Here is a 22,092-nt window from a genome sequence, read left to right as displayed (position 1 = left end):
GGTTAGCGTGCGGTCAAATCTTGATTTCGTGGGAGGATAAACCAACAAGATTACTGGGAAAGCGTTTCTCTTAGTAGTGTTTTTTGTATTTTATTTTATTATTATTATTATTATTATTTAAATTTAAATAAAGCTGGTACAGGGCTTCTTTTACTGCAATGTTTCGGTGTTTGGAATATGACGAGGATTTCACAAATCACTCGATGGTTTGATTTATTTAAGTATTTTGTATTTAAATACTCGTTGGGCAAATTAATGGTTTGGTTGATGTTTTTCCCAAGAAATCCTCAGCAGTTCATGGTGAAATTTTAGAATCATAAAGTAGAATAAAACTTGCACGAAGGAACAAAATAGAGAGGCATAAGGTAAGTAATGCTAGGCGAAAATGAGCGTGAGAATTTTTTTTTACTTATTAGAATATAACAAATAATACAGAGAATTCATCAAAAAAATATTCCGATCAAATTCGCATTCGAGTTGAAATGTTTAGGACGTGTGGAAATATAGATTGGTTTCAACCGGTCCGAATCCGTTCCCGTACTTTATCATTTCTGTCTATTTTTATTTTTCCATTTTTTTGAATTTTGGTCCATTCGTAAAACCCTGGATTTTGATCCCTTTGTCCGTCTGGATCGATAGCGAACCAACCGTTCTTGTGTCGATACCTGGGTTACAAACCCTGTTCATCTTCTGAAAAAGCTTTCATTCACTATCTTCGTTGCCTTCAAAACGAAAAGACCGTGGTGAGCGGGTGGGTTTTGAAAATGGCTTTCTTGACTAGTTCTCAGCTCTCCTACAATAATCTTTTCTTTCTAAACTTCAAATCAGAATTCGAATTTCCATCGAGCCATCTGAATATGCCTTCTGCGTTCTCCGACTCTTATCTTCCTCACACCAAATCAGGGTCTGGAACTCCAAGAAGACACCGCAACTTCAACCCTGTTACCCTTCTCTGCAGTTCCAGGATCGGTAAGTTCAAACTTTTCCTGCTGTTGGTCTTAATTGTTTGTTAGCCTCACCCCGACCCCCTTCTTGGTTATCTAAAAAGAGGTGGTTCTGAGTGTTTGTTTATCGTTATTCCCAAAAACTCTGCTCTCAGATACTCCCGCCAGCAGCGTTGGCACCACACAAGGGGTGGAGGAAGCTGATGTTGAAGTTTCAGAAGGGTACTCCATTACTCAGTTTTGTGATAAGATGATTGATGTCTTCATAAATGAGAAACCTCGACCGAGGGAGTGGAGGAAACTGTTAGTATTCAGGGAGGAATGGAATAAGTACAAGGAGAGTTTCTATAATCGGTGTCAAGCACGGGCTGATACTGAAAATGATCCTTCTATGAAACAAAAACTTATCTCATTAGTGAGAAAATTGAAGAAAGTATGCACTTGTTTCTCATGCAATATTTTTTGTATTCTAAGAGATTATACATTTCATAGGTCCTTTTGTCTGTTTGGATTTATATTTGCCATTCTTGTTTCATTTAGTTATTCTTGTAAAAAATGAGTGAGAATTGCAGATCGATGATGAGATGGAAAGGAACACTGAGCTTCTCAAAGAGGTACAGCAAAACCCAACAGACATCAATGCAGTTATTGCAAGACGGCGTAAAGATTTCACTGGAGAATTCTTCCGCCACCTCACTCTACTTTCTGAGATTTATGACAATCTAGATGATCGTGATGGTAATTGACTAAGCTTGTTCGGTTTACTTTAGAAACAGTTTAATGTTAGAGCTTTTATTTTATAAAATGGTTCTTTTATGTTATGTTGCCTGACTTAAGAAGTGCTAATGATGATCGTTGACTACACTAACTAGATTGCTGACTTACCAGAGGGATAAAATTCAGTAGGGATTGATTTACAATGATGTACCTCTCAGTGCTTGACAATACCGTCAGAAAAACTGATATTACCCAGGTGGATGTATACTAATTACTATCGTAAATTTGATTTTACAAATAAAACTGTACTTGGTGTAGTCTGGTGTAGTCTAGTGTAGTTGTTGACGCATTGTTAATGTAACAATAGTAACTTCCACCTAACCTTAGTCAACTCCTGAATTATCTTGTATGACAGGAAGCATTCTAGAAAGATATAGAAGCTTTTAAATTCCTCTATTGAGGGCATTCTTTTGCTTGCACTGAACCTTTTGCCCTAAGTTTCTATCTTATAATTGTCTGATGTTAATCATGTGGAACTATGATGACTCTTTTTGCTACATGGGTTCACATGAGTAGAGTGTGATCAAGAGAACCAGTGGGCCTGTTTTGGACTGCCACCGTAGCTCAGCTGCCAAGAGTCAGAATCATGTAGACACAGCATCTGAAGCATGTCCTGGATCAAAAGGGAAGTCTGGCCTGTTGTTAAATACCGAAAACAGAAAGCATACTCACAGCTCTGACCCTTTAAGCTGTAGTTGAGTCACTTGATGGCAAGGCATTTTCAAATCCTATACCTTATTTTGGGTTACTGCGCTACCTCATCCACTTGTTTATTTATCTGTCTATAGAATGTGCAGCAATTTTTCATTTTAGAAGTTGGAGTGTTGGATATCTATGTGCTTTTGTAGCATTCATGTGGTTTATGAGTGTTACCCATATAAGAATCTACTTTGAGGATTTTTGAAAGGTTGAAGTTAGTCCATCCTTTTGCATCTCACTTACTTCAGATATCACTGGCTTTTGTGAACAGACATAGCAAGACTTGGAGCCAAATGCCTGGCAGCAGTCTCCGCATATGATAACACTCTAGAGAACGTGGAATCTTTAGATGCTGCTCAGGCAAAGTTTAATGATATCCTGAACTCTCCTACGCTTGATGTGGCTTGTGAAAAGATCAAAAGCATGGCTAAGACCAAAGAACTTGATTCTTCATTAATCTTACTGATAAACAGTGCTTGGGCTTCAGCAAAAGAATCCCCTTCCATGAAGAATGAGGTATGGATGACGAAGCTTACTTCCTATAACTATTCTGGCTGATTTTCAAGTTTGTCCCTTTGCATAGACAGCACAATTTCTGCAAAAACATAAATTGGTAAACATGCAAGTTAAAGGTATACTTTCTGCCTTGTGGATCCCACCAAGTGCAACCTGGGATCTGCAAGCCCCTTGGTGATCAGGCTCGGTTGGATGGCCACATGATATGAGTCACCTGGGTGGATGATTTGGTACAGTCTAACTGTTGAATTTTCTGGCTCCTTGTGATCTCTGATGTTTCCAGGACTTGCCTAATGGAACATTCTCTTCTATTAAGCTTCCTTCTTGTGTCCCAAATATGAAACATAGTACATTTTCCCTAAATTTTTTATTCTTTTATCATTTTTGAAATGATCCAATGTAACTCACCTCATCAGTGAAGGAAGAGAGTTAGGGGTATAACAGTCTTTATTGGTTATTTATTTGGTTTTTACCCCTAAATAGGAAAGGGAGTGGAGTTTCCACAATGGCTGGCATGAAAGAGGGACCAGACTCTCCCTGGAAACAAGTCAGTTCTCAAACAAAACATGTGTGCCTTCTGTTCTTCTTGGGTTCCATTAAAAATTGAGTGATTTCACCCTCTTCAGTAATTATTGAATCAAGATTTTTTTTCTTTACCTACCAATGACTTCTGGAGGGTATCTTGTAGTGCAAGCAAGTGTTTTCTGAGAAATTTGATGCTGATTTTGGCCGATAACAAAATTGGTTTGGGTTTAAACTTAAGATGGACAAAAGGGAAACATTACTAACATGTCCACAAAGGTTGAGCACCAAGTAGTTTGGACGTGTAGATACAGGGACCAAACAAATGTACAGTTTAGAGCTTGGCTAATTCTGCTAGCCATAGAACTGCTGATATGCAGTTTCTCTTCCTCCTGCAGTTCATCAGAGTTAGAATCATATGACTTTGTCCTCTCGTAAGTAGTGTTCTGAATCATGGTTGTCAAAGTGTCCCCCTAGGCGGTTAGGCAGTTTTTCAACCGCATTGTTTTGAACCGCTTAATTGTCGTGCTTTTTTTTACTGCTTTGTCACCTTGTGTGCCGTATTGTTGCTTAGACGCTAAAGCAGCCTTTTTTTTTACATTTTTTACATAATATTTTTGCCTTAATTTTTTTTTAAATCAAAATTTATTCTACAAAGGTGTGTATAAATTTAATGGTTAGTCATTTCGGAATTGAGGCCCAAATTGCAATGGAATTCCAAGGCCCGAAGAATGTGAAGCATGCGCCATACTCAACATCGAGAATCAATGAATCATTAATGGACAATGACTTGGAAATCGGAATAATGAGATCTATTAATTTATCATATTGGGTAAAAAAGTTTTTTGAATGTTTTTTTTTTTTGGATGAATGTGATTTTTGAATTTTGTTTAGCTTATTATAGAAAGTAGTTTGTATTGAAAAAATAGTTTAAAAGTAGTTGTATTGAAAAAATTTGACCCAAGCGCTTTGGTTGCCTTGCCGCCTTGACAACCATGTTCTGAATCCCTGCCGATCCATGGAGATATTGAGGTCATTTGGGAGCTCAGCTTCGACAATGCTTCAGCCAGTGGCTTGGGTAGCTTCAAGCATAAAACAGTAATAAACTATTTTACTATTTGATACATGCACAATAGTTTCCTTGGTGATCATGGAGAAAGCCTTCTCTATGTGGCCCACCTGTTTTCTAAAATCATGTGATCAGAACCAATCAAAATTCCATAAGGTGCATGTGGCTATGATGGGGGTTTATGGATGCACTTGGGAGAATGTGTGATTGAACTTAAAGTCTGCAATTTGAGATATAGCAACGGATTTATTGAAAAGACTTATCATGCCCACTTCTTGTGATGGTTCAAACCTACAAGAGCACTAATTAGTCTCAAAGAGCCTGTTCAGCGTACTTAAATCTTTGCCATGGATGGTTTCTTTTCTTTGAATTTTCTGTAGCCTTTAGCTGTTGCAGTAAATTAGAATAAGCATCTAAAACTAGCAAGATGTTGATGTCAGTGTTGTAGTGGGATTATCAGGGAAATGCTCATACTTAGGTAAGTTTGGTTTAGATCAGGCTTCCTAATTTGTTGATCTACCTGGGTGTTGCCATTTGTCATGCTTGCACATTTATGCACCATTTGCATGTATCTTTGCCTTTTCTTTTTACTTTTGTTTTGCACTGCTTAACATCTAAGTTTGAAACTTATTTGCAGGTCAAAGATATAATGTATCATCTATACAAAGCCACAAAAAGCAGCCTGAAGAGCATTGCACCAAAGGAGATCAAGCTACTCAAGCATCTTCTGAACATCATAGATCCTGAGGAGCGATTTTCAGCATTGGCCTCTGCCTTTTCTCCTGGACATGATGAAGGAAAGGATCCAGATGCACTATATACGTAAGGACCCATGACGTTCTTTTTGAAACTTCTGAAATCATGGCTATAATATTGACTGGTTGTATTCAGGAAGAGATGATCTTGTATTTAATCTGCTGGTGTCTATTTTGAAGCAAAATAGCATTCTGTTGTTAGTTGAAAATCAAGTTTTCCTTTATTACTCCTTAAATTTTTAAAAGTATGACATCCCAAAACTTTTTCCAGAAGAATTAGTCAGTTTCTGAATTGCTATGGGCATCACCATAATGTTTCTGGTTGTTTGAAAGATGGCAGCTATTCAATTCAGGTCAGTTTGTGTAAGCTCATCCTGTCATCAGCAGCTTTAATGTCGTAAGCTGGTTTTTGTTGGAATTGGTTACAATAACTGTAATCATTTGGATGCTATTTCTTGCTAAGAGTCAGTCCACTTATATTGTTGACAAATAATCATGTTATATATGAATGTACTTGTATATATATGACATGATTTGCGTACCCCCCCCCCCAAAAAAAAAAAAAAAAAAGAAAAGAAAAGAAAAAGGAAAGGATAAATATGATATGATTATCCCCACTCCCTCCCTTCTTATTGATGTTCTTCTTTTTGGGACAGTACTCCAAAGGAACTGCACAAGTGGATCAAAATCATGCTTGATGCATATCATCTGAACAAAGAAGAGACCGACATCAGGGAAGTAAAGCAGATGACCCAGCCGGTGGTTATTCAAAGACTTTTTATCCTCAAAGAAACAATTGAGGAGGAATACTTGAGTCAAAGGATTGACACAGAAGTAGATCCTGAATCTAAAGAATAGTGAGGGGCAGTTCTTCATCTTTCTTCCCAGATAAATTTGGTATCAGGAAATTCTTGTCTGCACCATTTGACTGCAAGGTAACTTAAAAGGTATGGAAGTGAATTTTCAAACCTAAGATAGAACTTTATTTACTTATTAATTATTTCCTGACATGATTATGTCATTAACTCCAAACGGTTCACTCATTCATTATTAAAACTTCACTTTGCATACAAATTCCTTGGGGTTCCCTTGGATTGCAAGGGATATAGGAAAATGAAAATATAACATAAAAGGAAATTTGGTAATCATAATTGAACATGATCGTGTAAATGACTTAGATTTCTTACCATCTTCAGCACATCTAAGGAGTATACAACTAATTAAGGTAAGAAATTTTAGTTTATGCAATCATGTTTGATTATGATTACCAAAATCTCGTGTTGAAAAAGCTTCTTTTTTTTTTTTTTTGTGTAGAAAGAACTGTGTTAAAAAAGTTTTAAAAAATCTCTACTACCTTCCCTTTAATTTTCCTTGGCAACCACAAACAACCTGGATTGTGGTAGGGCAGTTAGTTTGTGTGTGTGTAGAACTGTATTAAAAAATCTCTGCTACCTTCCCTTTAATTTTCCTTGGCAACCACAAAAAACCTGGATCTGAAAAACAAATATAACATAAAAACGTGTTGTTACTAGATGTGGTAGGGCAGTTAAATAGTTTATACAATCATATTGGGAAATAACTACAAAATTTTCCTTTTCAGGTTCAGTTCCCTTCCATTTAATTTCCTTGTAGTTTGCAGGAGTGTGGCTTCTAAATGTTTTTGTTTTCTTCTGTAGCAGCAGTGCTCTCACCTTTCCTTCACAGCTTTTGCTCCCCCACTTCAATGTTCAGTTGCCTGTCTAAGGAGAAAAGTAGTAGTTAGGGTGATGAAGCTTGTCATTTTACAAGGCAAATAACTGGAATTGCAATAGTGGAAGCCAATTGTCCATCATTTCTGCAAATTTTTCATGTAAGATCAGTGATCACTAATGCTGTTGACCTCATTGTCACAATCAGTGGTGATATGTTAGATCTTCAATCAACATAACAAACTGGCAATTGCAGATTGAACAGGAAGGTTCATAGGATGCTGGTCATTCATTTGCTTCTATGCCTTATTAGTTACTGAAGGCACATCTCTCACAGAAGTGGGGAATGTTTAGTGACTGTAAAGAATCAAGAGTTCCTAATGTAAGTCTCGGAATCTTTATTCACTTGAAGTGGGATCATTTCATTTCATCTCATCAGTTGCTATTAAATTATGTGTGTGGATATCTGGTCTCCTGCCTCTTCTTCATCAAGGAATCAGCTACTTTAGTCTTGCTCTTATTGTGAACCTGAATTCGCTTATCTCTTATGGCCCTTGGGCATTGTCAGACTATCATAACAGAACTTCAATCAAATACCTCCATTGACTCTTTATCGAATAGTTTTTGTGAAGTTTTGCTGTCCCTAGGAAAAGCTGAAGTGGAATGCTAGCACAGTGCTGGGCTTGGCCGTTCATACCAAAGCAATGTAAGGTAACTCTATTCTAACTCAAGGGCACTCCTTGGATTAGTATACTACATGTGGCTAAACCGTTTAACTCATTTAACACTCAATTGGAAGAGCCCCTTGTAGAGATGATCCAAACTCTCATGGAAGAGGGTGGACTGATATTGTCTCGGTTGATTGTAAAGAACCCCTTACATTAGGTCAATCAATATAGGTACTAACATATTGGTTTTCTTTAGTCTGGATCAACAACCTTGATGGGGAGCACAAATGCTTATCCCCCGATGGTTTATCAACCACAAAAACACAATGGGGCCCACAGATTAAATTTTTAATTTTTTTAAATTTTTTCCGGGATATGTTTTTCACCTGTGGCCCCACTGTCTTTGTGGTGGGGAAGCCGTCGGAGACCACTTTTGTGGTCTCCGATCGAGGACATGATCCCGACTTTGAATATAAGGGAGACCCCAAGGTACCGTTGTGGGTCTCGCTTTTAAAAAAAAAAAAAACACTAAGTAAATGAATAAATTTATTTTTTATTCGTAAGATCCATGTGATTTTGCGGTTGAAAAGTGTAAGAAGAGTGCAAAGTTCTTCGCATCACAATAGGTGATCCGAATTTATTTATTTTTTATTATTTTGGTAATAAAGGCGAAATTAGGGATGAGAATATTACATGTCACTGGCAATGATTGAACCTACAATCTCTATACTGAGAGGTGAGGTTTTCAACCACTACACTAACTTTTCGTAAATAAAAAGAATGAATTCTTTCTTCTTCTTTTTTTCTTTTCAGAATAAATAACAAAATCCGGATCATCACCACAAATCATGTGGGATCCAGAGGTAAAAATAAATCCCATCACCCAATCCTGGGTCCTATATTTATGGTGGTAAAGCCTTTGACGAGTGGGAATCCTAAATAACATACCGGTGCGCAATGCCTCGCGATTGGGAGATGTACGGCCGACTGACATCATACGTGTCGTTCCCTTAATTGTCCACAGGACCGCAACAACCTGCCTTCCTAGTACGTCCACGGATGGGGTTGGTTGGGCTACGAACTTGTAGCTCACGTAACCTCCATAGCATCTTAGACTTTAGACTTTAACCCTACTCCGGTTTGACATTTTTAGTTTCTTCTTGTATTTTAGTTATTTACACCGAGCACTCATGAAGAGCATGACGGTCCCTTTACACGCTTTTATTACGTTAGGGTTTGTATGCTTTCATCATTTCTTTATTCTAATATTTTTAAAATAAATCTAGAGATTTTAAATCTATAGAGTCATGGTTCATGAAATTAACTGTTTCATTAGCCTAATTCTTTAGAATAAAATCTGTAAATTCATCTTAAAAAAATATTTATGGAGTCATGGTTCAAATGTTTAATATTTTTATAGTAAAGATGAAATCTTTGGATTTCACCTCATACCCAAAAATCTATAGATTCATGTTTTTAAAATATAAAAAGGTGATCTCTAGATTTCATGAATCTAGGAATTCACACAACTAAATGGGTATAAATCTCCCATGTAACCAAACAAGTCCTTTAGGAAGTGGGGTTAAGAAAATTTTATGAATTATGACTCAATAGATTTAAAATCTCCAGACTCATATAACCAAACAGGCCAATCGATTTAAAAACATGAATTTTTGAGGAAATTAGTCAATTAAATATAAAGTTTTAGTAAATAAAATTCAAACTTGGAAGTAAAGGGTAGTGACCGAAATTTACTCATCTCATCTAATTCTTCCCAAAATCAATTCTAGTAACTTTCTAATTTTGCCCCGAGTTTTAACAGAATTGCTCTCGGACGATTCCGATTCAAAAACTTTGACATTTATCTAAAATTCTAGAAGCTCCGAGACGCCAAACTCCACATATATTTAAAGGAGGCGTGGCACCACAATCGCTGTTTCAGCAAGTTTATTATTAGAGGGAAAACCCGCGCAGCTCCGTTAGGGGTCCTAAGCAAAAACCCTAGAATCCTAAAACCCTAAAGCTCTCTCCTAAGCAGACCATGGCAACTTCGGTTCTCCTCCGATCGCTGAAGCGTCATGGCTCTTTGTCTACTCAGAGATGCGTACGTCTTCTTTAATGTTTCTCCTTATTGAGAATGTTATTCATTGGTTTCGATAATTTTTTCTGTTCAATTATTTCTTTGCCCTCTTTGTGGAGCGGTGTTTTTGTTCATTTTTTGTTTGATATATTTAAGGTTCTTCATGATTCCTTCACCCCCAACCTCCCCTGCCCCCCAAAAAAAAAATAAGGGGGAAAAAGATGGTTTTTTATGATCTGGATTCAGATATTATTGTTTTCTTGTTGCGAATGTTTTATTTTGGGATCGTCTGTGACGCTTCTGCGAAAATAGATAGGCTATTTTTTTTGTATATACATCGATGGCTGATTCTTCATGATTAGGAGTCGGCGATGGTCAATGGCTGTTCCGTTTAGGCACGGTAGTTTCTTCTGACTAGTTTGATGAAAGCCCGAGGTGGAAATTTTGCTGCAAATCTTGCTTATCAGAGTCCTTTAGTTATTTAGATTGTCAACAGAAGGGTGTTTGATACTTGTACATTTAGCTTTGGTCACATCCTGTAATTTTATTTTATTTATCTAAGAAAAAAAATTTTGAAAGCTGGTGTAGCCTTTCCTTACCAACAGTATTAGATTCCTAATGTTGCTTGTGCTTTACAAAGATTTGCTTGTTTAGTGACGTCATGCAGAGATTTGGTCGCCATTTCCTTGGCAATCTTGTATGTAGTTCTTGTCGTGACTAGTTGGAGCAACATTACTACTGTTTCCGTACCTCACTGGTTAATTGTAGTGGATGGAATCATTTGGTTAAAACTCTTCTTGACGATTTGAGTTTTGACTGGTTAGTTTTGTAGCCGGGACTGTTTCAAATAATGATGTCATAGCTAACGCATGATTCAGAACCAAGCGCGACAAATGATTATATGTCATGTCCATTGTGCTGGATTGTGTTTAAAATTGGTACTGATTGGGAGAATAATAGGGAAATAATGGCCAGTGTTCTGGTCTCTCTTTTGCTGAGTTAAAAAATTTGTTAGGAGTGAATCCTTCTGGGACGTACAAGGTTGCATTGTTTAAACTCCAATTTGTTAACAATGTTTTGAAAAAGAAAAGCACGTCTTCTTTGTTCTTTCATGTTAATGGTTCCTTTATCTTAACAACTTGGCTAATGATTATTGCACCTTGAGCAGCTTGCTGGTAATACCAAGGCACTGTTGGCTTCCTCGCCATTGGGTCACAAATGGTCTAGCTTGGTGAGACCATTCAGGTAATTGTTATGTATTTTTGGGCGATCTTTTGTATTTTGAGCTTTCTTCCCCCCTTTTTTCCCCCTACCCTGAGACTGGTAATATTCGTCTAATTCAGTTCAAAGCCTGCTGGGAATGATGTCATTGGTATTGACTTGGGGACAACCAATTCATGTGTTGCTGTTATGGAAGGAAAGGTCAGTCTTTGGTTCTTCTCTTCTTCTTCTTTTTTTTTTTTTTTTTTGTATCTTGATTATTTGTTTTGGTCCGGTGGTCTATCCATCTCATAATTTGTTGCATTGTTTGCAGAATGCAAAAGTGATTGAAAATTCTGAAGGTGCCAGAACCACGCCATCTGTTGTGGCCTTTAGCCAGAAGGCTGAATTGCTCGTGGGAACTCCAGCCAAACGTCAGGCTGTGACCAACCCACAAAACACAGTTTTTGGGACCAAACGTCTGATAGGAAGGCGTTTTGAAGATCCCCAAACACAAAAAGAAATGAAGATGGTTCCATATAAAATAGTTAAGGCTGCTAATGGGGACGCATGGGTTGAGGCCAATGGGCAGCAGTACTCCCCTAGTCAGATTGGAGCGTTCGTTCTTACCAAAATGAAGGAAACTGCTGAATCATATTTGGGGAAGACTGTCTCCAAAGCCGTCATAACTGTGCCTGCCTATTTCAACGATGCTCAGAGACAGGCGACAAAGGATGCAGGGAGAATCGCTGGTTTAGCTGTAGAAAGAATTATTAATGAGCCAACTGCTGCTGCACTTTCTTATGGGTTAAATAACAAGGAAGGTCTTATTGCAGTCTTTGATCTTGGTGGTGGAACTTTTGATGTTTCTATTCTAGAAATCTCAAATGGTGTTTTTGAGGTATGGAGGTTTTTACTCTACCATCCTTCGTGATTCTACCATGTCAGATTCCTCTCGTTAATACTCTTTTTCTTTCAGGTCAAAGCAACTAATGGTGACACATTCTTGGGTGGGGAAGATTTTGACAACACCCTGTTGGAGTTTTTAGTGAGTGAGTTTAAAAGAACAGAGGGAATTGACCTTTCAAAGGATAGGCTTGCTTTGCAGAGGCTTAGAGAAGCAGCTGAGAAGGCCAAGATTGAGCTTTCATCAACATCCCAGACAGACATCAACTTGCCATTTATTACAGCTGATGCTTCTGGTGCAAAACATTTGAACATCACTTTGACAAGGTCAAAGTTTGAGAGTTTGGTGAATAATTTGATTGAGAAGACCAGAAATCCTTGTAAAAACTGTTTAAAGGATGCTGGTATATCTGCTAAGGAAGTTGATGAGGTTCTTCTTGTTGGGGGGATGACCCGTGTTCCTAAAGTACAAGAAATAGTCTCTGAGATTTTTGGTAAGAGCCCCAGTAAAGGAGTTAATCCTGATGAGGCAGTTGCAATGGGTGCTGCTATTCAGGGTGGTATACTCCGTGGTGATGTCAAGGAGCTTCTTCTTTTGGATGTTACTCCTCTGTCTCTGGGTATTGAGACCCTCGGTGGCATCTTCACCAGGTTGATAAACAGAAATACTACTATTCCCACTAAAAAGAGTCAGGTTTGTTGTCTAACTTTGCTGCTGAATTTTAGATTACTCAAAATGTTAAATATTCTGGTGCCTTTTTCATCCACGTTGTTGACGTAGAGTATGCGATAATACTTGTCACTGGGTGGTGGTTTGTGTTCCTGGACAATGGGTGCTTATTTGATGTGTTAGAAACTTGGTTTTGAGTCCAGTAGGTTAATTTATGGTTTCAAATTCATGCTGGAGCATGTTTGTTCGAAAACAGGAAAATAGAGGATTACTGAAGATGTATGGATTTGTTACTGTTTGGCCTCTTTAGGAATTTGAGTTTACTGTTTAGCTGTTTTGAAGCAGTACGCTCCTTTAGTTGATCATAAGTATAAACAGTCCACAGATTCTCATCCATTTTGGGTCTTGAAACCAGTAAGTATGCAAGTGTACCATTCATTGTGCCTATCAAGCTATATGGCTATAGACTGGTGGTGGACACCATCAGATCTGTCGGGTGGAAGTGGGGAATTGAGTCCTTATTTTGCTTGATCTCTTGGTTGATGTATATTTATAGAGACTGGATACTGGATTTAATGCCTGTTTCTGATTGGAAAATCATTCTTTCAGGTTTTCTCAACAGCAGCCGACAATCAGACACAAGTGGGTGTCCGGGTGCTACAAGGTGAGCGTGAAATGGCTTCTGACAACAAGCTCCTGGGGGAGTTTGAACTTGTAGGCATTCCACCTTCCCCGAGGGGTGTACCCCAGATTGAAGTCACTTTCGACATCGATGCCAATGGCATTGTTACAGTCTCTGCCAAGGACAAGGCCACCGCGAAGGAACAACAAATTACGATCCGATCCTCGGGCGGTCTCTCAGATGATGAGATTGAAAAGATGGTCAGGGAGGCTGAGATGCATGCCCAAAAGGACCAAGAGAGGAAAGCCCTCATTGACATCAAGAACAGTGCGGATACTACCATTTACAGCATAGAGAAAAGCTTGAGCGAGTACCGGGAAAAGATACCAGCTGAGGTTGCAACTGAGATCGAGTCTGCAGTGACAGACTTGAGAACTGCAACATCTGGTGACAACATCGACAAAATTAAGGCGAAGCTTGATGCTGCAAACAAAGCTGTTACGAAGATCGGTCAGCATATGGCCGGGTCGGCCGGAGGGTCTCAAAGTGAAGGTGGTGAAGGTGGCAATCAAACCCCGGAGGCAGAGTACGAAGAACCAAAGGAGGAGGCTAAGAAGTAGACGGTCGCGTTTTCTTTTATATAGGTGAAAAAAATTCGTCCATATTGAGTTTCCAGGTAAGGATTCTGCATAAAGTTTATAGACTCGAGAGAGGGGAGGGGGGGAGGAGAGCGAGCGGGAGCTAGGAGATGGCTTCGAAAACTTTATTTTTTCTCAGCACTAACGTTACGGATGGTAACGGTTCTGCCTCATTCGTTTCTTCCGCATTCTAAATATATTTTGCTTACATCTATTTAAGAGGCGAACAGTTTTGTTATTGTTGGAATCTCAAACGGTGTATTATGAATTTTCAATCTTTTTTCTGTTTGAAGGATGCATATTTTTTGGATTTCATGAATCTTAATTCTGAATTGAAAATTCTCCTTTCCATGCGGGTAGAGGATTGTAATTTGAATAATCATCTAGAGTTTGATGAATAGTTTCACGTATGAATGGGTGTATATATGAAACTCACTTAGGGCCTGTTGTTTGTTATATGAGTTTGGAGTTTTCATATCTATGGAGTTATAATTCATAAAATTAACTGTTTGTTTGGTTGACTGTAGAATGAAATATGTGAATTCATTTTAAAAAATTATTTGGTAGACATAATTTTTGTGAATGTACAAATGTTTAGCGTTTTTTATAGTAGGGGAGAGATTTCATATGCCTTTAGTGTCAAAAGATAAATTTTTAAATTTTATAAATTCAGGAATTTTCCCAAACGAACTGACGGGTATAAATTTCACATTCATAAAGCTAGAAATTTCAAATTTCTGATATATGACCAAACAGGCCCCTTTTGTGATTAGATTCTTTTTTCCTCAATATATATTAGCTTTGCCCTTCAAAGAGGCTGCCAGAAGATCATGCTCATCAATGCTTGCATGTAACTAGTAAACTTATTTGGTGAGGTTTCTATTACAAAATAAATTGCACTTAAACTGATTTTAAATCAATAATCGTTGGTGAAATATTCAATCTAATGACCATGGATATGCCCTGGTGGAATACGGTCAATACATCCCTTACAAGATCAAGCAGTGGAACCACGAATCTCAGCAGCAACTGCTGAACGAATTCATTCAACTTATGAAACTTGACAAAATCTTAGAAGACAATTAATTTCCTCTCTTAAGAAGTTCACCTTCTACGAAAAAGCAGCACTTCAAAGGCAGAATCTAAATATGAGTTGCATACAATCTGCAAGAGAGAGCAGGGTGACTACAGTACTATGTTCAATGCAGTATACAATCACACAGGTAAAGGCACATAAAGGCTAGCAGAAATAAAACTAGCGCCTCATTGACCTAGTTAACCACGTCTTGCTGGTCTCACTTGGCGGTTTCCAGATAACATCCTCAAGCTTGCTACAAAAATTCCTGTAGAACTGCGAATCACAGATGGGGGGAAAAACAGATAAGATAACTCATAAGCATCTCAATCCACTGAAAAGATTGAAAGAAAATAGGGGTGTTTATGGGCCAAGCCTCAGGCAAGGTTCATAAGGCAAAACAGATCAATTCGAGAATGATGAAAGCAAACAAGAAAACCTTAGCCAGTGGCCAATCAATTTAAAAAAAACACTCTGCAAATTACTAGGTACCATACAAGTATATGACGACACTTGTCATCAAGCAAATGCATGGAGAAATTAAAGGAGATCTGACCTTGAGGAATTCAACCGAATCTCCCGCTGCTTTATTAATGTCCACCATGAAAAATGTGGGAGCAACTTCAAAAATCTGGTTCACAATTGGGTTCAGGAGATAATAAATTATTAATCAAACCTAACCACTCAACAGACTCCAGAAATAAGATCTACTAAGAAGACAAATGGAATTTGATCCAAGAAGAGAGCTGCTTACTTCCAAAATAACAGAAAACTGTGAACGCTTATTCGTTGCAAGACCTTCTACCCTCATCTGAGAAGTAACATGGTCTGTCAGTTGAAATAAACCAGGAAAACTGCTGATTAAGAAAATTATAAACCACCTCTAATCAAACTAATATTAAGAACATCCATGATGGCAACGAAGCAGGTGATTGCAGAACTTAGTTTTGCACACAAAGTGTGAGATACAACAGGGAATTCAATATAGGATTACTACCACGCCTTGATAAGATTATTATTTTCGTCAAGAGCCTCGATAAGATATATCAAACAAAAACAGCTATGTTTTAAACACCCTTCAATAGAAAGTTACTCACATCCAAACATTACTCCAATAAAGAGATTAACAACCATAGTAATATGATGCAAAACTATATCGAAGGTAGCAAAGCACCATAAATTCATGAAGCAATAAATATACAATGAACTAGATAGTTGAAACCTTATAATTACGGATATGAGTTTTGAACCCCATTGATTGTGCAACAACTTCCATACTTGACAGAACAACTTTCGCCGGTTTTTGTGATATAAAGCGTGTTTGATGCATCAGAGAGTCCTATACAGTAGAGGAAGAAATCCATTAGATCCAAGAAAATAAAGGAAAAACTCCTCCCCCCCCCCCCCCCCCCAACAACCCCCCAAAAAAATGACCTCTGAATGGATAACAAGAACACCTAAGAATCAGGAAAAGCCATGATGGGGAAGGTGCACTCATTGTAAGCCTCTCTTCAAGCATATTCGGTGAGAGGAATATTTTAGTTGCTTGACGATCAAAGTAACTAACCATGAAAACTTGTTGACTGAATAATTATTTTGAAGTAAAGAAGAAGTCATGCTATAAAATCTAGTTGCATAGATATTGCAATTCAAAGGCAAATAAATTAGAAAAATGACTAGCTGTTGAATAACTGACATATCACACCTGTCCATGGTCAAACAGTGCCGAAAGGTTCAGCCCTTGTGAGAGAATGATTAGGTCAAAAGCATTTAAAACTAGAGGACCCATGTCTTCCTTCCCAGATTTTTCATTAACCTGCTGCTCCTACAGAAGCCCAGAGAATCAATTATGCCAAAAAACAAAAGGGACCCAATGTTAATAGAACAGCATATTAAAAAAATGGATGATGCATAGAAAGACCACAAACCCCTGGTTCGTGCAATCATATATAAAAAAATATGAATAATACAATAGCAAAGAGCAAAGGGACAACAGATAAAACTCCTCAAAAGAACTTCAAGTTACACTTTCATTATACAAGCAGTAATGAGAAATGTGGAAAGTCTTACCGACCTCAGGATCATCAAAAACAGCATATATATCATCCAGGTTAACATCCTCATACTCAACAACTTTAACAGGAACATAGTCCTTCCTAAACCATTCATCATTCTTTATCTCTTCAACGCGAATGCGCTGTGAAAATTCATGCATAGGAATTCATCCATTAGATTCTCCAAATATATGAACAAAATATTAACATAATTTTGGAGGAAAAAAAATATACACCATTGAAAGTGAACACACTAATATCTTCTCTTGATATACATGCTACATTCAACATTTATCTCTAAATCTTAAGGATATGCAATGATCCCTTCTATTCTAACTTTCTTTTGATGGTTAACTTTTGTAATCCAATTGCTTCAAAATATTATTAAGCATTTAACTTGGGGGTGTGAATGGGTTTGTTGTAAAATTCACTTCTTTCTCCTGTTAAAGGGTATCATGCTAGACAGCTAATAATAATCCAAGGAAGAACTAGGAATTGCCATTGATGGCTGGACTCTGTTTTTGACTAATCTCTGTCTCTGGACAATTCCATAATTATCTTTATTCTCAAGAACAACAAAATTACAGCAGAAAAAAAATAATGATTACTTTTTACTCAAAATAAACATCCTAATAGCAAAAGGCACTATGTTAGGTAGCAAAGGCCAAAGGGAAGTTGTCAGGAGCTGGAAAAAGCTAAAATCAACTCAATTCAATTCGCCTTAGCCCAACTAAATGAGGTGGGCTTCAGTTAATCAGAAAATACCATAATAATATAAATTCATGGAAATAGATTCACCAAGTAAAGAATAAGGACACATCATTCAGCAAATACTTACAGTTTCAGGATTTGGGTCCAGAATTCTATGAATCAAGGATTTTGCCCCAGCTGGAAACCAAGATGGGCACGAATACTCTGCTTTCTCTATCTGTAGGGAAACACAAGCCATCAGATTGTATTAATAGCATAGTAGTCATGGAGATGAAAATCTAATCAACAAGCAAATTGGAAATGTGGGATACCAAACCTGCAATCTATCATTAAACTATTACCAAAATGCAGTTCACCAACAGAGTGAAAATCCAGAAACAACAAAACATTTCATCTTGGAGAAAAATTGGAAGTATGTGGTCCACTAGTGAGGAAGCAACATGCCTTACTATACAGAGTTGCAAGGTCAATCTCATCAAATGGGAGATATCCCGCCATCAAAATATAAAGAATAACACCACAAGACCAGACATCTGCTACAGCACCGTCATATCCCTTATGGCTAAGTACCTAAAGCAAAACACACAGGCTTTGTAAGAAGCCCAGCTTGGGCATAAATAAAACATTTTGCAAGCATGTAAAGAGATCTTCAGTTGAGAAGCTATCCTTATAGGTACCTCAGGTGCGACATAGTTAGGAGTTCCACAAGTGGTATGAAGGAGGCTAACTCCCTAACCAAAACATTAAACCAATTAATTAATGTGGAATGAGTTCATGATTATATTTAAGAAACAAATAAATTCTCACTCATCTTACTTGGGCAGGAAGTGCGCTGAGGCCAAAGTCTGAAATTTTCAGATTTCCTTGGGAATCCAACAGAAGATTTTCAGGCTGAATATAAAACAAAACTGTTAGGACTTAAATCGAAGCAAATACAACATATTTTGAAATGCCATATATATATATATATATATATAACCTTTAAATCTCTGTGGTAAACTCCCTTGCTGTGGCAGAAATCCACACCATCAATAAGCTGTTGAAAGTAAATTCTTGACTCATTTTCACTCAGCCGCCCTCGGCGAACCTGCCCAAACAAGAACAATATCAATAATAAAGAGCAAAAGAGAATGGTTTTCAAGTGGGAAGTTGTGCCGGAAAGACTCACTATCTTATCAAACAATTCACCGCCTGTAATGAACTCCAATATTATGTAAATTTTTGTACGACTGGCAAGAACCTAGTAAACAATGAGGTTAGATAGAAGCGCTAGTAACTACATGCAAAATAGCCAATCTCAAAGAGTAGGACGATGTTTTTAAGAATACAGTTCAATGTAAAAGTGTTTGCAACACCTCATGTAGGCGGACAACATATGGATGTCTGACAAGCTTCATTATAGATATCTCCATCTTAATCTGCAAGCAGAAATGAAAGGAACAAATTCAATGAGCAATAGATGTCAACAACAGACCACACAAAAATCCACTACAGTGAGCAATGTCCGATGAGCGTTTTCCTATCTTCCATTGGTACATGCCAATAGAGCTAAATTAAGGACAAGTTGAGAAAGATCTAACCTAGGACTATAACAGAGATTACGGCTGCTGGACTTTGAACAAGCATCATTAGCAGCATTTTAGAATCCTTAATTGTAATGTTTTCCAATTAATTTATGACATACACTGATACACATGAGTACATGACTAGCCCACGCAGCCTCTCTGTTCTTCCTCTTCCCTTTTCTTCTTATAATCCAATTTTGATTGTTCGAGGTTGGTTTTGTCCTACTTTATATTCAAACATGGAAGACAATAGCAGAAAACGCAAGACTACAAAAATGTCATTTATGTAGTTGGTTTTAAATAAAAACCAGAAATCAATTGAGGAATCTGGCTTTTGCCTTATTGACAATCGTTTTCGTTTAAATTCATGGATTCACAAACAAATGGATCCGAATGTAAGTATTTGGAAAGAGTAATAAAGCTAGACAACAACTGCTGCCAATGATGGAAAAGATGCTCGACAAAATTGAACTTTGCCGTAAGTGTACTAAACCAGTTTCCCATATGATTCGGCCATGGATAGAACTGGGAACTGATGGGCTAGTGTTTGAACATAAAAACATAAATAAATAAAAAAAGGGTGGGTTGCCGCCACTCAAACGAGTGGAAGCCAGATTGAAGGGGAATAGCAGTAAGTTTGAAAGGAAGACGACTTTAAAAGATCTCTGTAGGTTCATCGGAAATTGCGGTGCACTGAGGAAGCAAGGGAACCTAAAATCTAGGACTTTTTTGTTTTTGGTAGAATTAAAATCTAGGTCAAACTACATAATTCCTATAGCAATCGTCAAGCCAGATAGGGAAGAGAAATCAGAGATGATGAGAAAACGTAAAGTGAAGTGAAGACCTGGTCCACCATCTTGTGCTTGATGATAGTTCTGCGATCGAGCACTTTCATGGCAACACTCTCACCAGTCTCAGTGTTCTGAGCAAACTTAACCTTGGCAAACGTCCCTTCGCCAATCGTCCTGCCCACCTCGTATTTCCCAACCTTTCGGATCACCATAGTTTCTTTCGCTTTCTGTCGACTCTGTCTCAAGAGGAAGAAAAAGACAAAGCATTTACGTTCACACCAACTCGCTTCTTCAACTCTTTCTTTTGTTAGTTTAGTAACGTTCCCACAGAAATGTTAAAGTAAGAATAAAGCATCCAGATTGCAGAGATGGTTGAAGAGCTCAGACAGAAAAGCAAGCAATCCAGATTCTAGCAAGAAGATTTAAGACGATGGAAGAATGGTTTAAAATAGGATAAAGAAGAAGAAGAAGAGAGGAGAAAATGTGTTCCAATTCCCAACTTGGTTTCGTTTGCGATGAAAATGGAATTGTCCAATTTCCACAGTAGAGCGCACTTTCTCTCTCTAGCTTTACAGAGACACACAAGTCAAAGTGGTGGTAGGTTGGCAGCGAGCAATTGACACTGTAAGCTTTGCTTTGGCCTCTCATGTTTTGATTCGCTGAGGGTCGTTGAGACTTCGCAAATCTGAAATTAATCGCGTGTGAGTCTCATTGGTCCAGCAATTATGAATAACAAAAGAATCTTCCCCCAACAAAACAGATCTTTACCCAAATAGTATTGTATATTTGTATGAACTATGAGTTTATGACACGATCAATAGAGAATAAATTGAGAAAAATCTATTTTTAAAAGAATACTAATATATACATTGAGGTAGTTCAATAGGCCAAGGAAACCTCTTGATGAACCCAATACCTCTCCCGTCTCCATTGAGGTAGTTCAAGTACGCAGCTTGCGTGCATTTTGATCATCCTCAAGGGGGAAACCTTGTCTCCAATATTAAAACTCCATGACCTCTCCATTGAGAAGTATGGATCTCTATTATTCTACCACCAATGCTGCTTTAACAAAAAAGTTTGTCATAGGTGTTATTTTAATCTAACATTTAATGTATTACAATTTTAGAATATCAATAATAAAAAAATTCTTGAGCTGGTTGGGACTTTGTTGCGTGTTCATTTGGATATAAGTGAACTCTTGTGCAAACTTCTTAGCTAGATTTTCACAATCCACCCAAGAACTCCATCTTCACCCTCTTTGTCTCCCTGAAGCTCTTTCCTGTCTTATTAGAAATGATGGTAATGGAAAAAAAAATTATCATCGGTAAACCTGTTCTTTAACTTTAAATTGCCCAGGGGTATGTTAAAGCGGGAAAGATCCAACTCCTAGGGGTCATCTTGAGGATGTAAACCTTAGTTCTTGCCGGATGAACCTCATATCCAAAAATAAATAAAATTTTAAAATTTTAATATAAAGCCACCTTTCTCCAAAAAAAATAAAAAACAAAAACTTTAATTTTACTTTATTTTTGCATGCTTAAATTCTTTTTCTTTTTTAGGGATAGGTATAATCTTCTTTTGCTTTCAATTAATATCCTAATTTTACGAAACAAATAATTAATATCTTAGTTAAATATATTTTTTATATTTTCATAGTCCAATATATTTATTTTCTTTTTCTTTTTTTAAAGGGGTTTAACCTAGTACCCTAATTCTTATAGTGTATAAAAAAAATCTATTGAGAAGTAGGGCAAGGAATTTTTTGTTAAGTACAACTAATCAAAAAAATATGTCAAACTTGGCCAAAACGTCTTACTTTGTAATTCACCAAGCCTTCCTTAGTTCCTTGGTAAAGCATTTATCAAATCATTACCCAATTTTAAAAATATCAATGAAGTCAATAATATTTTATTATTTAGTAAAAAAATTAAATATATCACCTAAGATCTTGAACCCATAACCTCTTAAATGGTATTTTTATATTATCTGTTTTTTCTCAAAAGATAATTAATTAGGTTCTCAACGTGACCCTTTGACTAAAAAAGCCAACGATGGAACATGTCAACCATCCTATCTAGAGAAAACTTTTCTTGGTCCTCAAGGTATATAATCTATGAGCGTGAACCTAGATTTTATACAAGA

The 22,092-nt window shown here is 37.3% G+C and overlaps 3 protein-coding genes across 7 annotated transcripts; 2 read left to right on the top strand and 1 right to left on the bottom strand.

The window, feature by feature from the left end:
- The first annotated feature begins 603 nt into the window (after positions 1-603).
- On the top strand, positions 604-7,089 carry LOC149017074 (endoribonuclease E-like protein). 5 transcript variants are annotated; one of them, XM_089151380.1, is made up of 7 exons: positions 604-969; positions 1,100-1,377; positions 1,517-1,682; positions 2,692-2,936; positions 5,165-5,349; positions 5,554-5,635; positions 5,939-6,065. In XM_089151380.1, the coding sequence occupies exons 1-7, from the start codon at positions 765-767 to the stop codon at positions 5,978-5,980; spliced, it is 1,203 nt and encodes a 400-aa protein (XP_089007506.1). In that variant the 5' UTR covers positions 604-764; the 3' UTR covers positions 5,981-6,065. The 5 variants fall into 5 exon arrangements, with proteins under 5 accessions (XP_089007506.1, XP_089007504.1, XP_089007502.1 ...); XM_089151378.1 differs by lacking the exon at positions 5,554-5,635 and adding an exon at positions 6,962-7,089 and having other exon boundaries at positions 607-969; positions 5,939-6,217; XM_089151376.1 differs by lacking the exon at positions 5,554-5,635 and adding an exon at positions 6,962-7,089 and having other exon boundaries at positions 607-969; positions 5,939-6,229.
- A 2,476-nt stretch (positions 7,090-9,565) lies between these two features.
- LOC149017073 (heat shock 70 kDa protein, mitochondrial-like) lies at positions 9,566-14,197 on the top strand. Its single transcript, XM_089151373.1, has 6 exons — positions 9,566-9,742; positions 10,887-10,963; positions 11,062-11,140; positions 11,253-11,819; positions 11,898-12,518; positions 13,104-14,197. The coding sequence occupies exons 1-6, from the start codon at positions 9,680-9,682 to the stop codon at positions 13,734-13,736; spliced, it is 2,040 nt and encodes a 679-aa protein (XP_089007499.1). The 5' UTR covers positions 9,566-9,679; the 3' UTR covers positions 13,737-14,197.
- Positions 14,198-14,607: 410 nt separating this feature from the next.
- Positions 14,608-20,670, bottom strand: LOC149017072 (CBL-interacting serine/threonine-protein kinase 8-like). Its single transcript, XM_089151374.1, has 14 exons — positions 20,004-20,670; positions 18,950-19,012; positions 18,763-18,834; positions 18,574-18,681; positions 18,411-18,485; positions 18,272-18,325; positions 18,039-18,164; positions 17,722-17,811; positions 16,904-17,026; positions 16,535-16,654; positions 16,052-16,168; positions 15,584-15,640; positions 15,386-15,460; positions 14,608-15,105 (listed from the first exon to the last, which is right to left on the bottom strand). The coding sequence occupies exons 1-14, from the start codon at positions 20,160-20,162 to the stop codon at positions 15,010-15,012; spliced, it is 1,335 nt and encodes a 444-aa protein (XP_089007500.1). The 5' UTR covers positions 20,163-20,670; the 3' UTR covers positions 14,608-15,009.
- Between the last annotated feature and the right edge of the window lie 1,422 nt (positions 20,671-22,092).

The sequence above is a fragment of the Hakea prostrata genome, chromosome 4 (assembly GCF_041222555.1).
Source record: "Hakea prostrata isolate BN-2017 chromosome 4, UWA_Hpros_2, whole genome shotgun sequence".
NCBI classification, from domain to species: Eukaryota; Viridiplantae; Streptophyta; class Magnoliopsida; order Proteales; family Proteaceae; genus Hakea; species Hakea prostrata.
This window is presented reverse-complemented; position numbering and strand designations above follow the sequence as displayed.